Raw genomic sequence first — 15756 nt, 5'->3', positions numbered from 1 at the left:
GATGAGTTGCACTAGTAATACCTGGGCCTGCTACACTGGCTGTCATATCCAAGGCCTCCTACATGCTGCTCATCACAATCACAACGTCAGCTCTCAACAACGCTAGGGTTCAGACCGGGATGAGCTATGCTACATTTGCATGATGTTAAAATATATTTGTTTTAAATAATAGTCATACACTCAAATATTCTCATCTTCTAAACTTTCTAGATTTCAGATAGCATCCAACCTCTCCATGGAGAGCTGCACCTTAACATTTGGGATCAACACCTTCACTGCCCTCTTGCTGCGGACAATTATGACAGCCATCTTTGTCAATTAAACTGCTCTCTGGGCTGGACTGAGTGACTCAGGTAGGCCTACTGTATGTCAACATGCATCTACCTGGACAGACTACTCCATATGTGTCTGTCTAAGAGTGACACCTGCTGGTAGATAGTTACCACTGCATTTGGAGATCTCCAGAAATCCAATCTAACCAACTATGATTCAAATAAATCTATGTTATTCATCTATGGCAGCTACTACACCGCCATCTTTGTTCTGTTCCTGGTCTGAGGGAGGCACAGGGACGGCGAGGGCCCTACTACTCCAGAGTCTGCTGGACCCAGGTGCTTTCAGCACACCAGTTCAAACTACAGAAAACTAACTGCCACAGTTTCCTCATAGTAAAATAATGGTGGTCAGAATGTCCAGTATAACATATTTACAATGTATTCACAATCAAAAAGTTGTATACTCAAAGTTGGATAACACATTGCTTAGTTTGATTACCATTTCAGACACGTGCAAAAAGATAAGTCTCCAGCTTTTATGTTCTGGCTTGTTAAAGATTTCTTCCTGTTTTATTCAGTGCACAGGGCATCTCGGCAAGAAGTGAATGCCGGCTGCAGTGCCCTTTGAGCAGGTTGCTGATTAACAGACTGGTGATGCAACTCACATAAACACAAACAGGCGACTTCCATTTGGGAACAGGCCAGGCAGAGCTTCCCAGAACCACCTGGACAGGTAAACCGTCCACTAGGAACAGCGCTGCCACTATAGTCAACAAAGATGGACACTCTGAAGCGTTGGAGGGCTGGTTGGGGATACCCCACCTGTCTGCTGTGTGTCTGTGGGTTCTTTAGCTCCGTGAAGCCCCTAGAACCGTTCCTCATCCTTTACCTGACAGGACCCGACAAGAATCTGACACTAAACCAGGTACAGCATCAAACACTTTTTTTTCTCATTAGGCTTTTGACAGCCATTATACATTATTTTCAAGAAAAACAACAGTAGCCAGATGAAATGGTGTTAGTTGGGGCTCCATCACATGCCTGAGGAGAGTTTATGAAAAGCTTTATAGCATGAAGAGCATCTTTCAGCTCTTTTAGGCCTTTTCATCAGTTTAGAAGCAGCAGTGGCATGCTACTTGAGACCACAGTATTATTTATGCTGCCATTTCATATGTAGTTGTTGTTGTAAATTTGGGGTCAAGCAAATTGTGTCAATTTCATTTTATTTATATAGGACCATTCATACAAATCAATGTAGCACATTCTAGTGCTTTACATAAAAAGAGTAAAAAGAGTAGGTAAAAAAAAAACAAATTGTGTAAACACAATGAGAACAGATTTAAAAGAAACAATAAAAGTAAAATGAATAAAAAATGTAAAGATAATTTAAAAGGTCAAATGTAAAATGTAAAATAGAATAACACTAAAACAGAATACAAATTAAGAACACTTTAAGATATTAACACAACTAAAGCTACGTAGTAAAAGCAATATTAAAAAGGTATGTTTAAGATCTCGGTTAAAGGTTTCCATGGTCTCAGACATTCTCAGGTCCTCTGGCAGGGTGTTCCAAAGGCAGGGGGCATATGAACTGAAGGCTGCCTCTTAGTCCTGGCTCTAGGAACCATTAAAAGCTCAGTGCCAGAGGACCTGAGGGACCTATTAGGTGTATATTTATAAGCTGAAACATAGTTTCTACCCCAAAGCAGTGACCACATTAAACTCTGAATAATGTGAAATAGGTAGAATACCCAGGATTTGTGATACTGTGAATGTTGTTTTTTATTGTTTATTTTTTTAAATGTCCTTTTGACTTATTTATTCTTCCTTTTCCTGTTGCTCATGTTTTGTTGCCCATATCAATAAATGGACCAACACAATGCAAACTTGAGTTGTGTCTCGCAGCTAATAACTCCTGCTACAAAAGTTGTTTTACAGGCCTGGCTTGAAAGGGTTAATACTAATAATTTGGAATGTAATACATTTCCCATCACCCCTTGTATGAAAAACACATTAGATAATGTAAATTGGATGCATTTAATTTATATATTCAACATGCAATATCATAAGTCTCTATTTTTGAGTTATTTTGGAATTTCCGGGCATGAAGGGGTTAATATCTGAAAATGCTCAAGGGATATCACCGAGCACCCTCTTGTATTTTGAAGAGGTACCCCCAAGCTACAAGAAACAGCAAAGAAAAAAATTGCACCCGACAAAACAAGGTTCACCTATAAATCGGGCTATGGCTCCCAGACTATACTGTTTCGCTGTATTCATGAGACCGTGACCGGGATGGGAGGGGTCGGCCACAATCTTTCTGGCCTGTATTAGGGTACTGGAGGCGTGCAGGTCCTGTAGGGATGGCGGTCTACAGCCGATCACCCTCTCAGCAGAGCGGCTGATGCGCTGCAGTCTGCCCTTGTCTTTGTCTGTTGCAGCTGAGAAACAGAAGGTGATGGAGGTGAGGATGGACTTATTGTAAGTTGCTTTGGATAAAAGTGCAACATGACTGTAATGTAATATAATATCTATCCCACAGTGACATCCGAGCGATTGCTTGAAAGAGAACGTTCTCTCATAACAAGCGTGAGGCAGAACCCCAGTTCTCTCATAACAAGCGTGAGGTGCCTCACCACACTTCCCATCTAGCACTGACATGAGAAGAGATATGCTTGTCACACCTCAGCACCGTCATGGCAATTAATGAAGACTTAAATCACGTTTCCCTCTCCAGAACTCTGACTAACTCTACACAGTATGTGAAAATGCAAAAGGAGCGAGAGTAAGATCCTGGGCCTGCTGTGTGCCAGCGTGACGGAGGCGTACCGCCCCAACGCCCTCCCCCTCTCAGCAGATCACACCACAGCCTGATAGCCCTTGATCCCAGGTACACGCCTATTGCTAGGTACTGTAGCAGTCAGCTCCTCTAAGATTGTGAGGGTGTGGTGATTAGATTGTGATAGAGGCTGTGGAGAACCTGCATGACTGTCTCCAGATTACAGACGGGAGACCTGTTCTCAGAGGAACAAGGGGAGGACATCAAAGGCCTTCGTGGCAAAAGACCGGGGGTTGGCTAGGCCAGTCCAGAGAAAGATCACTGGACAAAGACCGGGGGTTGGCTAGGCCAGTCCAGAGAAAGATCACTGGACAAAGACCGGGGGTTGGCTAGGCCAGTCCAGAGAAAGATCACTGGACAAAGTCAAATCAGGTCCCGCCTGGAGCGTAATAATGAGCTAAACCTGTCTGTCAATAGGTTTGTGAGCTCAGGGGACAGCCTAATCCTAGAGGCTAATAGGTTTGACTCAGCCCCCAGCCTGTGAGCTCAGGTGACAGCCTAATCCTAGAGGCTAATAGGTTTGACTCAGTCCCTAATAAATGAAAGTTTTGAAGACCATGTCTATCTCGTGAGTGCCAGTGCTTTCCTTCATTTATTATAACACTTGACCTGGCCACTAACCCGTGACTGCTCCAGATTAATTTTGAGTTGTGCGCACTCTTTTTTGACTCAGTCCCTAGCCTGAGTTCAGGGGACAGCCTAATCCTAGAGGCTGAAGAAGGTGCCTCAACTGTGGAAGACCACCTGCATCGTTCTGGTGCCCTAAAAAGGACACGCCAGTGTTCTCAACGACTACAGGCCAGTGGCACTGACGTCACGTGTCATGAAGGTCTCTGATTGACTGATAATGCAGCACCTTAGGCCCCTAGTGAATGACTCCCTGGACTCCCTGCAGTTCGTTTACCAGGCCTGAATGCGTGTTGATGATGCCATCATCTACCTACTTCACAGAGCCTATTCACACCTGGAGAGGGTGAGTCAGTTTTTTTTTGTACTTTTCCAGTGCATTCAAACCCTCCTGCCCCTCCGGCTTGCAGAGAAGCTCCCATCCATGCAGGTGGACCACAACGATGTCATGGACTAGACCACCTCACCGGTAAACCACAACGATGTCATGGACTAGACCACCTCACCGGTAAACCACAACGATGTCATGGACTAGACCACCTCACCGGTAGACCACAACGATGTCATGGACTAGACCACCTCACCGGTAGACCACAACAATGTCATGGACTAGACCACCTCACCGGTAAACCACAACGATGTCATGGACTAGACCACCTCACCGGTAGACCACAACGATGTCATGGACTAGACCACCTCACCGGTAGACCACAACAATGTCATGGACTAGACCACCTCACCGGCAGGCCTCAGTATGTCCGCAGGGCTGCCTATCTGTGATGGTGATAAGCAACATTGGTGCCCCCCAAGGAACCGTACTGTCACCCTTCCTGCTCAAACACTAGCCTACACCTCCAACTTCAGCCATAACTGTGGAGCATGCCACCTCCAGAAGCTCTCAGATGACTCCTATATCGTGGGCTGTATCAGTGAGGACGAGGAGTACTGAGCTGTGGTCGGGAGATTCATTCAATGGTCTGAGGAGAACCAGCACCAACTCAACATCAGCAAAACCAAGGAAGCGGTGGTGGACTTCGCACGGAGCAGGATATTACCACCTGGCGTTTCCAGCCTGATCTCGCGAACTAACATTCTATTTCACTCCACAGATCAGTCTGGATATCCAACCGTTCTAACAGAATCCCCTCGAACCGATTTAAATTAGATGAACAACCGTTTATCTAATATGTGGCGGATTTAATAAGATGACGGAACAGAGGAGCACCAAGGAATGTTCGCCAACAACCAAGATGGCAGCAGCTGATGTTGAATCCGCAATCGCAACCGTATTAAACGAACTGAACAGTGTATTTTTGTGCGTGGTCCCAGAACATCAAAACAAAAACACTATGATGCAGCACATTTTCCAGACCCTAGGTGGTGTAGTTGCCGTGAGTTCAAGCCTCAGTGTGGACAATATTTTGTCACTGGATGTTATAGAAGCTATGTAAAAATGCGGTTACCTGGTGGTGCTATGTCAGTTATTGAATTTATGTGCATTAATTTAACATTTGAAATACTCCTATTTTGGTATTTGGTATTTACCAGATAATTGTTTAATTTTTTCAGACGGACGGGAGAGATCCCATGGGAACAAAACATTTTTTCAACTGACTGGGCCACGACAAGACGCAGTGGTCCCAGAACATCAAAACAAAAACACTATGACACCACAAATTTTCCAGATCCTTGGTGGCTTAGTGGATAGGGCTTCTGCCTCCCATGCTAAAGGTTGTGAGTTCAAGCCTTGGTGTGGATGAGGGTGTTGTCACTGGATGTTATAGAAGCTATGTAAAAATATGATTAACTGGTGGTGCTATGTCAGTTATTGAATTTATGTGCAGTAATTGAACATTTGAAAATACTCGTTTTGAAATTATACCTACAATATAGGTGTCTCAGTCATTACCCATTATATATTAGGCTATTACTTTGCATGTATTTACCAGGTAAATGTTTAGTTTTTTCAGACGGACGGGAGAGATCCCATGGGAACAAAACCTTTTCTCTTTTTTTTTTCTTTAAGGAAATGTACAGTCTGTTTTGCAGATGAATTAACTGTGTCAAACTGATTGTGCCACTACAAGATGCTGTGGTCCCAGAACATCAAAACAAAAACCCTATGCATCTGTCTAACTTGCATGTACCCCTAATCTGATTTTAATGTTAATTTTTAATCTATTAGTCTATTTTGTCTTTTCCATCCATCCATCTTCATCCGCTTATCCGCGGTCAGGTCGCGGAGGCAGCAGTTCCAGCAGGGGGCCCCAGACATTCCTTTCCCTAGCAGCATCGACCAGCTCTGCCTGGGGAATCTTTAGCCGCTCACAGGCCAGTGCGGAGATGTAGTAAGATTACACCGTGTGCTTCCCGTCTCGGAAAACCACTTTATCATAGTTTTTCCCCAACGCATTTAGGTATGCCCCATTGACTTCCATTGTAGCCCAGTAAGAGCCCGTATAAAAACTGCAGCTAGCTCAGTACTGGAACGATCAGTGAAATTATGTTTCAGGTTCATGGTAGACAGAGCACAAATAGGGCTAAATGTCCAAAATAGCACACTAACCCTTTAAGGAAGTAACATTTCCAACCCTCTGCAATATCTTTAAAACTTGCGTATGATAAGAATTAAAGTTGTAAAAACATATGATGTACTCTGGGGCTCCTGCTTCATTCAACAGGTGAACAATGAAATCTTCCCTGTGTCAACGTACTCCTACATGACTACGCTGGTGCCGGTGTTCCTGCTCACTGATTGGCTGCGCTACAAGCCGGTGGTGGTGCTCCAGTGCGCGAGCCTCCTGACCACCACGGCCATGCTGCTGTGGCTCCAGGGAGTGGCGGCCATGCAGGCCATGCAGTTCTTCTACGGGCTGGTGACAGCCAGCGAGGTGGCCTACTTCTCCTACATCTACAGCGTGGTGGACCTGCCCAGGTACCTGAGGGCCACGTCGTACTGCCGCAGCGTGCAGCTGCTGGGCTACACGGCGGGCTACGCCCTGGGCCAAACGCTGGTCAGCTTCAGCCTCCTGTCCTACCACTACATCCTGGTGCTAACCTTAGTGCTGACCTGCGTAGCCCTGGTCACGTCTTGCTTCCTCCCCATGCCACGGAGGAGCATGTTCTTCCATCACAGTGATAATGGCGAGACGAAGCTTTCTAAGGAAGGTGTGGATGTGATAGAAGGCGACGCGTCTCCGGGGCAAGTGGGCCGGGACAGCGGCGAGGTCTCCGAGGGCCGGGCGAGAGCGCGGGGCTGCTGGCAGCTTATCCTCCGGGTGTGGGGGGACTTCAAGCAGTGCTATTCCAACCGGCAGCTGCTGTACTGGTCGGTGTGGTGGACCCTGGCCACCTGCGGCTACAACTTGACCCTCAACTACGTGCAGGTCCTGTGGGAGCACGTGGAGCCTTCGGAGAACTTCACAGTCTACAACGGCGCAGTGGAGGCCGCGTCCAGCCTTTTTGGTGAGTAGCGGACAGATTCAACGCGGCCAACGTTACTGCAAACTAGAAACTGACAGAGACATTTCATACAATACATTGACACAGACGTGAAGGGCCCCAAACCATAGCGTTTTTTAATTTGCCCAATGAGACGGCATCCAATTTGAAGATAATCGAGAAAACACAATAAAAACAGCTCGGCCTTGACTCGAGGGACCTCAACTCTATGGGCAGGACTATTTGGATTTCTCCCCAAAAGAGTTGCCCATATTACATGGAGTACTCAGCCCCTCTAAAGTACGATAGATAAACACTCACTTAAAAAGTATCATGATGGTTTCTTTCTTGTGACATCTTCAAAGTGTATGTTGAGGCTATTGCTTCAGTTTTTCAGCAGAATTTTGGGGGGCTCTGTTACTGACATGAATGACTAAGCCCTTTGACAATGCAACAAGAAATGCAAAGGGTCCCCCGAGCTCTTATTCGTGGCCTCAAACGCAGAGTGCCGTGTGTCCCCTGCAGGCGCAGCGACGGCCTATGGTATAGGCTTCCTTCAGGTGGACTGGGCCCAGTGGGGGGAGCTGGTCCTGGGCCTCTGCACAGCCCTGGGGGCCACAGCTCTTTTCATCATGACCTTCACTGGCAACATCTGGGTCTGCTATGCCGGATACATCGTCTTCAGGTGTCTATACATGCTGCTTCTCACCGTAGCCATGTGAGTCTGACAGGCATGCGAAACACCACATACTGCACATACAAAGCAACTTTTGATAGTCAACATTTAAACACTCTCTTCTCACTTTGAGGTTCCAAATTGCGACTGAGCTGTCGGTGGAGAGGTACGCTCTGATCTTCGGGGCAAACACCTTTGGGGCTTTGGTCCTTCAGACGGCCATCACGACCATAGTGGTGGACAGCAACGGACTTGGCCTGGACATCATCACACAGGTCAGCCAAGCATGCCCTCTGTTCTGGTGGGGGGGTGGGGGTACATGTTGAAGTACCTTATGCATTTGAATGCCTGTCCACTCTTTCTTGCAGTTCATCGTGTATGGCTCCTACTTTGCAGCCATCGCGGTCCTGTTCACCCTGATGGGTGTGTATACTAGAGCGACGGCCAGGCAAAGGCATGAGGCCCATTCTCCTCATCCAGAACACCAAGCCCCAAACCTTACAGACACGGACACTGGCCTTGAACACAGACTCTCAGAAGAGTTCCAGTAACCAGTGGCATCTGTTCATCTATTTAGGAGCAGTAGGTGGGAATGGCAGTATTCCCAAGTCTAAAGCAGCAGATTCAAATGATTTAGACCGCAACATAGAAATGTTTTTTATGTACAAAATGTAAGTATACAGTCAGCAATACAAATGAAGTCTAGTCTTTTAGTTAAAATTCATTTTAATATTTATATATTTACACATTAACTTAAATGTGGGTGACACTCAGCAGAAGTGGTCTTCAGTCTCTAGTTGTGGTTCACCACCAGGACAGCAGGACATGCGAGGTGAGAGCACCCCCCCCTCAGATGATCTCTCCTCAGTAAAACATTCCTACTGACTCCTTACTGCTCAACCTGCTTTTGGTTCTTTTACAAACACAGTAATTCACAGTAGCCTGCAGCTTTCCAAGTAGAAGTTCTGCCTTAACAAATGCATGTTGGAGACACAAATACTGATATGCACAAAGAGCTCATTTCCTTTAAGAAATAAATATGTACATAACTGCAGCATGATGAATGTGATGTTTGCAATAACGTGGTATCAGGCGGTTTGAATGTACGTGGCTCAGGTGAGGCCGTGCCGACAGCCAGGTGGGAGATGAGGAGACCCCTACTCTGGCTCTCCACACCCTGACCCCCTACTGTTTTGGTGCCGTGGACGGTGACATGGTGACAGTTGCTTCCTTGTTGTTGCCATTGCTCTTCAAACTCATTGAAAAATACAAGTTCTTAGAAAGATTTCTTCTTTTTTTTTTTTAAAGCTACTCATGAAACAAAACAGTGCAGAGAGGCGAGCTCGCCGACAATGGCGCCATGTTGTGCCTTTGCGATCCAGCGCCATAAGAAGGGGTTGGAGGAGGAGCCTCATGCGCTATAAGAAGGGGTTGGAGGAGGAGCCTCCTGCGCTATAAGAAGGGGTTGGTGGATGAGCCTCCTGCGCTATAAGAAGGGGTTGGTGGATGAGCCTCCTGCGCTATAAGAAGGGGTTGGTGGATGAGCCTCCTGCGGGGTATTGTGATGACGGAGCTCCAGTCTGGTTCACCCACAGAGAAGAGAAGGAAAAGAATGGTAATTCACCACTGAACTAGACACCGTTAATACGTTTACAAGAACCCAGGGGACAATACACATCCAGATAGAAACCTCACCAAGAAGGGGTTACTGGAGACGCCTGGTCCGGCCATTGCCTGGCCAAAGGGTGTCACCATGGGCTTGGCCTGTCCATAGACTGAAAAGCCTCCACCTAGAAAAGCGCAGGGGATGGGAGGGGCGTTGTATGAGAGAGTATAAAGACTTTCACCTGAAACACTAGTCCTGTACAAGCAGCCACACACCAAACCTGGGTATAGATAGGATTGTTAATACTTCAGCTGTGTTTGAAGCCTGGCTCACACAATATAACCAATGGGATAGTCCTACAAGTACAATATAACCAATGGGATCGTCCTACAAGTACAATATAACCAATGGGATCGTCCTACAAGTACAATATTACCAATGGGATAGTCCTATAAGTACAATATAACCAATGGGATCGTCCTACAAGTACAATATAACCAATGGGATAGTCCTACAAGTACAATATTACCAATGGGATAGTCCTACAAGTACAATATAACCAATGGGATTGTCCTACAAGTACAATATAACCAACGGGATAGTCCTACAAGTACAATATAACCAATGGGATCATCCTACAAGTACAATATTACCAATGGGATAGTCACTACAAGTACAATATAACCAATGGGATCTTCCTACAAGTACAATATTACCAATGGGATAGTCCAACAAACTCACCCATCTGAAACATCAGGGAGGCACAAACTTTAAGTATTTGAAATTAAAATTCTATGCCATCCGACCCATTTAAGGTGCACGCACACGTGCACACACACACACACACACACACACCGTTGGGCTGCTGGGGATAGGCCTGGGGCTGGGGGAAGGGGCCCTGGCCGGGGAAGGGAGGCTGGAACGTCCCGCTGAAGCTGGTGGGGAGGTTGAAGGCGGCGGCGTTCCCAAACCCTGACGGCATGCTCATGGAGCCGGTGGCAAACGAGGCTGCTACACACCAGGAGATAAGCAGGTCACGCACACACATCAAAAACACACTTAGAAATATCACGAGCCATGACCCAGACACACACACAAAAACCCACATACTTAGAAATATCCCCAAACTTAACACAAACACAGGATTAGCTACACTGATCATTCTAACACAGGCATCATATCATTTGCACTACAGAGATAGGCATGAAGCCCATCAGAGAGATAGCATGAAGACAAGGTTGAACATTAATGATGGTCTGGGGCAAGTTCAAACGTATGCCAGGACAGTTAAACCAGGCAGCCATTTGCCTGAATGGACCAGTATATAGTCTGGCAATCATTTCATGAACATTCATGGTATTGAATTATTCAAGTACGCATAAATCCAATGAATTAACTGACTGAATAACTGAACTGCCAGAGAACGTTCCAAGCAAAAACTAAGCAAGGAGTGAATCTCTCATGGCATGGTGGTTGTGTGTTAGGCTAGGTAGTTAATCTGATACTGATGATGGTTTAAGGCTGAAATGCATCCGTTTGTGCATTAAACTTTAAAGACTTTACTGTCTATCTGGTGAGTGCCGGTTCTCGTTTTTATTCAGTGTATCTCCCTACCGGGCACCTGTGAGTGACTGTTCATTGAAACCAGGAGTTGTGTGCACTCTCACACTTCACTGTAGGTAGATTACCTCTCCTGCCGTGGTGGATGTGTGTGTTAGGTTAGGTAGGTAATCTCTCCTGGCATGGTGGATGTGTTAGTGGTATTAGATTAGGTAGTTAATCCCTGGTGTGGTGGATGTGTTAGCAGTGTTAGGTTAGGTAGTTAATCCCTGGCGTGGTGGATGTGTTAGTGGTGTTAGATTAGGTCGTTAATTCCTGGCGTGGTGGATGTGTGAGTGGTGTTAGGTTAGGTGAGTGGTTAATCCCTACCTATCCTCCACACGTGGTGGATGTGTGTTAGATAGTTAATCCCTGGCGTGGTGGATGTGTGTTAGATAGTTAATCCCTGGTGTGGTGGATGTGTGTTAGATAGTTAATCCCTGGCGTGGTGGATGTGTGTTAGCTAGTTAATCCCTGGCGTGGTGGATGTGTGTTAGATAGTTAATCCCTGGCGTGGTGGATGTGTGTTAGCTAGTTAATCCCTGGCGTGGTGGATGTGTGTTAGGTAGTTAATCCCTGGTGTGGTGGATGTGTGTTAGGTAGTTAATCCCTGGCTTGGTGGATGTGTGTTAGGTAGTTAATCCCTGGCGTGGTGGATGTGTGTTAGCTAGTTAATCCCTGGCGTGGTGGATGTGTGTTAGCTAGTTAATCCCTGGCATGGTGGATGTGTGAGCGGTGTTCAGAGTCCTCACCTGCTGCCATCATGGCTGCCGCCCGCCCGCTGCTCTGGAAGGGGTTGGTTGGCGGGGCTGTTGCTGGGGCAACAGCTGCAGCCACAAAGGGATTTGTTGATGGAGCTGGTGGCGAGGGAGAGACGTCAGTCATTAACAAGAGGAGGGCATTCGGTCCGGTGTAGCTCGTCTCTGAAGGGGCTTCATTGAACACTGCGGCGGAGGACGACACGTGGAAGGGCATCACTCACCTCCAAAGCCCTGGGGCATGCTGGGTAGGCAGCTGTGATGTGCCTGGGCAGACGAGACTCCTGTCACAGCCCCGTACATCCCCCTGAGACACAAGAGATGGGTCACATACCGGAGAGACGGTGACCGGAGAAACAGTAAGGCTGGGAACCACTTACAGAGATTAACATAAATAACATACTGTACTATATAAATATTACTTTTTTCTCATCAACCTTTATTTAACCAGGTTTAGACCTATTGAGATTAAAATCTATTTTTCCAGGAGCGACCTGGCCAAGAATGGCAGCAGTACAAACAGTTTCATACACACTCACATTAAAAAACAATAGATCAGCTCAAAAGTGTCATACAGTTAAAAAATAAAAATAAAGTGGAGGGAATGAATGAGATTGACTGACATTACTCTTAAAAACCAAAGGCAGTTTATAGTCCCTGTGGGGCATAATGTATGGAAAGGAAAGAGCGGAGTAGTCCGGCCGGCCTGTGAGGGGGCAGGCCTGGCGTCTCACCCTGCTGAGGTGGTGGGTGTGTTGTACACGCTGGTGGGCAGGGAGGAGGAGCTGAAGACGGTGGCCAGCTGTGCCAGCGCGGCGTAGCGGTCCCCTCCGGACCCAGCGGGCTGGCTCTGGGGGTGGCTCGCCCCCGCTGGGACGCTTCCTCCTGGGGGGGGGGGCACCACACCCGGTTAGCCTGAGAGCACCCGCACCTTCGTTCACAACCGAACCACCTACATCTGCGTCCTCAGCAGGAGGGGGTCCAGCATCTCACCCACACAGCGGATCTGTGACGGCTAGCCAGCTTCTCATTAGGCAGCGTGACTGTGGCTCACCAGACTCCCTGGTTGTCTGAACGCTTTTTTCGACGTGCACTTTTACTGTTATTTCTTACTTTCCTAATATTTTACTGTTTTGATATTATATTTTATTTATTGCTTTTCATGTTGTTGGTTTTTAAATTTAAAAAATCATGTGCTCAGTTATTTCTAAATTGGCATAGCTAGTCCTCCTGAGGTGCTGCTGCCTGCATGAGAGAGAGATTACAGAGAATGTGACAAGAGGAGGGCGTCCAAAGTGTGTGTGTGTGTGTGTGTGTGTGTGTGTGTGTGTGTTCCTGTACAGCTCATGTAGAGCAGGCGGCGGGAGGATCTAAACCTGGAGCTGGGCTCGGTCATTAAACACTGCTACACCACAGAGGACTGTACAACAGTGCTGTTCATCACCTGGGTCCATCAGTGGACAGAATGGACATCATTACATCGTAGAGCAGTCAAGACTGTATTAGACCTGGATGCTCTGAATGCACCTTAGGAACAACCATCTTACACTGAGCTCTATGAACAGATCAGCAGACACAGAAGCACATGTACCCACAGACCGGTGGACAGACAAAGCACACACACGCGCACGCGCGCGCACACACACACACACACACACACACACACACACACACACACACACACACACACACACACACACACACACACACACACACACACACACACACACACACACACACACACACACACACACACACACACACACACACACACACCTGAGAAGCCTGCGTTGTGAGGGGAGCTGGAACGGGGAAGCTGTTAGGAGGCGGGAGCCTTTAACAGACTTACTGTGAGCGACCGGGAAGGGCAGAGCGGTGGCCGACACCCCCACACTGTGACTGGACGACAGGACAGAGAACGCTGGCGGCCATGACAGGTGGGGGGGGGCACGATGAGCGCAAGGAAGGATGGGAAAACAGAGACAAAGATAAACCAAGAGGAAAGCGTGTGGAGTAACATCACCCAAAGAAAAATAATAAAAAGCCAGATAGCGAGCGAACGGAGAGTGAGCAGCTGCGGCCAGCGGTGTGGACCAGACGGGACCAGACAGGACCAGACGGGACCAGACAGGACCAGACGGGACCAGACGAGGATCCTCTCCCAGAGTACAGATCGGCTCGCATAGTCAACAGTAGGGTTGCAAAATTGCGGGAATATTCAGTTGGAAACTTTCCGTGGGAATTTATGGGAATTAACGGGATAAACTGGGAATTTGGGGGTTATTTATACCAACTGTATTTACCTTGTTATATACAGACAAACACATTTGGTTTATAAAAAGACATTCAGGTTGTTTTAACCAAGATCATGCTGCAAAATCTAGAAGTGCATTTCATGTTTTTCCCTCAACTAGGCTACATTTAAGTTTCCTGATATAGGGGTCTGCGGTGGTGTAGCGGTCTAACGCATCGTGTTCCGGTGCAGCTGCCCACCGGGGACAAGCGGTTTCACCAGATCCGCGTACGGCCGGATCCCAGAGGGGGTGGCCTATTGGGTCGCCGCTCCCTGAGTGGTTAGTTTAATCTCAGCCTGAGGGTTCGTCACACAACAGCAGCCCTGTCTGGTGTCGGAATTACGGTTGTGAGCTGAGAGAGTGAAGGAGTCGTCTCTCCCCTTCGAAAAGCTATTATAGGCTACAAAAAAGGTAAAAATTCCCCAAATCCCCGAACCTAACTTCCCATGGTAAATTTCCGCCCCTTTGCAACTCTGGTCAAGAGGTCGTCCTGCAACTGCACTCAGTCACCAGCAGGGGGCGATGTAGTCTATGGGAAATGGAGGTATCTGACTGTGGATGGAGAGTGCATATTCAAAGCTTTTAGTAGCGAGCCACTGCAGAGCCAAGGCCTTTCAGGCTGTTCTGTGTTGGTGTGATTATGAAGCCCTTATGAAGCCATGATCAGGAGTGTGTTGGTGTGATTATGAAGCCCTTATGAAGCCATGATCAGGAGTGTGTTGGTGTGATTCAAGCCCCCAGGAATCGAAATCTAAAGTGAAGGCCTATTGAACCGCGCCATCTTGGCTAGATTTGTAGTCACTTGGCTATTTCCGGTGACTTTTGACTTGCGCAGTTGAGCTTCTCTGGCCGACGCGCGTCCACGAAAAAGTTCACATTTATCTGAAATGTAGACGCGCGTTCCCGGCTCTCTCTGCTCTCCCCGCTTTGATTTAGCAATGAAAACCGGCTTGCATATTAACCTGTTTTTGTCAAATATATCAATTGGAGAAATTATTTTTTGATCCTGGCATCTTAGTTTTAACAGGTTAAATATAATTGAACATGTTTTGTTTGCTAGTAGATGGTATTCATTCCGTTCGCGATAACGTTATTGCAGCCAGGCTAAATTCCTCCAGGGAGCCAGTGACCGGCGAGTTGAAGAGCTTCACTCCCCGCCAGCAGGAGCTCTGGCCGCGGCTACCGCATCTCGGAAAACCCGCTGAGTTCGTGGCTGCTATTTCACATTCGCCCTTGATCAATCCCAATACCGATCCATGGTAATAATGAATCAATCGTTCAGATCAGATCGGCAGTGCTGCATGCATGTTACAACATCATTGTTAGCTTTATTAACATAACCATAGCCTACATTTATCTCTCTAACGTTAGGCTATCCATCTTACACCAGTCGGCCATTCGATAGCTGGAAGCGGTCAACGCCAACGTTGACTGAAAACACCCAAACTCAGTGTATCGTTTCATCTTCATGCTACACATCAACTCCTTTACATTGTATGTGAATAAATTCCTGTTATTCTAAAAAATATCCCATTTCTGTCCATTCCTGGAAAAGGCTAATAATTGCTGTCAAATGATCACTCCAGTTTATCACCGTATCCCACTACCATTTCAACTATGCACAGGAGGTTGTCTTGTGGT

General features: G+C 47.0%; 2 protein-coding genes across 4 annotated transcripts in view; one reads left to right on the top strand and one right to left on the bottom strand.

Moving 5' to 3' along the window:
• Positions 1-1053: 1053 nt before the first annotated feature.
• On the top strand, positions 1054-8409 carry LOC311327107 (thiamine transporter 2-like; the record flags this gene model as incomplete). The annotated part of the gene is made up of 5 exons (XM_084460134.1): positions 1054-1200; positions 6423-7206; positions 7708-7900; positions 7992-8133; positions 8227-8409. 5 exons carry the CDS (start codon positions 1054-1056, stop codon positions 8407-8409), a joined length of 1449 nt encoding a protein of 482 aa, XP_084316260.1.
• Positions 8410-8627: 218 nt separating this feature from the next.
• agfg1a (ArfGAP with FG repeats 1a) overlaps positions 8628-15756 on the bottom strand; it is a 33182-nt gene continuing 26053 nt past the window's right edge. Inside the window, exons 7-13 of one of the 3 annotated variants that reach the window (XM_084449220.1) lie at positions 13671-13742; positions 12556-12706; positions 12046-12128; positions 11816-11920; positions 10320-10475; positions 9554-9648; positions 8628-9438 (exon numbers count right to left, since the gene is read on the bottom strand). In XM_084449220.1, coding sequence (XP_084305346.1) covers positions 9379-9438; positions 9554-9648; positions 10320-10475; positions 11816-11920; positions 12046-12128; positions 12556-12706; positions 13671-13742 — 722 coding nt within the window. In that variant the 3' untranslated portion in view covers positions 8628-9378. The remainder of the gene's footprint in view (positions 9439-9553; positions 9649-10319; positions 10476-11815; positions 11921-12045; positions 12129-12555; positions 12707-13670; positions 13743-15756) is intronic. The other 2 variants (XM_084449221.1, XM_084449222.1) reach the window with 2 other exon arrangements.

This window comes from Borostomias antarcticus (assembly GCF_949987555.1).
Source record: "Borostomias antarcticus genome assembly, chromosome: 1".
Lineage (NCBI taxonomy): Eukaryota > Metazoa > Chordata > Actinopteri > Stomiiformes > Stomiidae > Borostomias > Borostomias antarcticus.
Note: the sequence above shows the minus strand (reverse complement) of the source record. Positions and strands in the feature narration are given on the sequence as shown.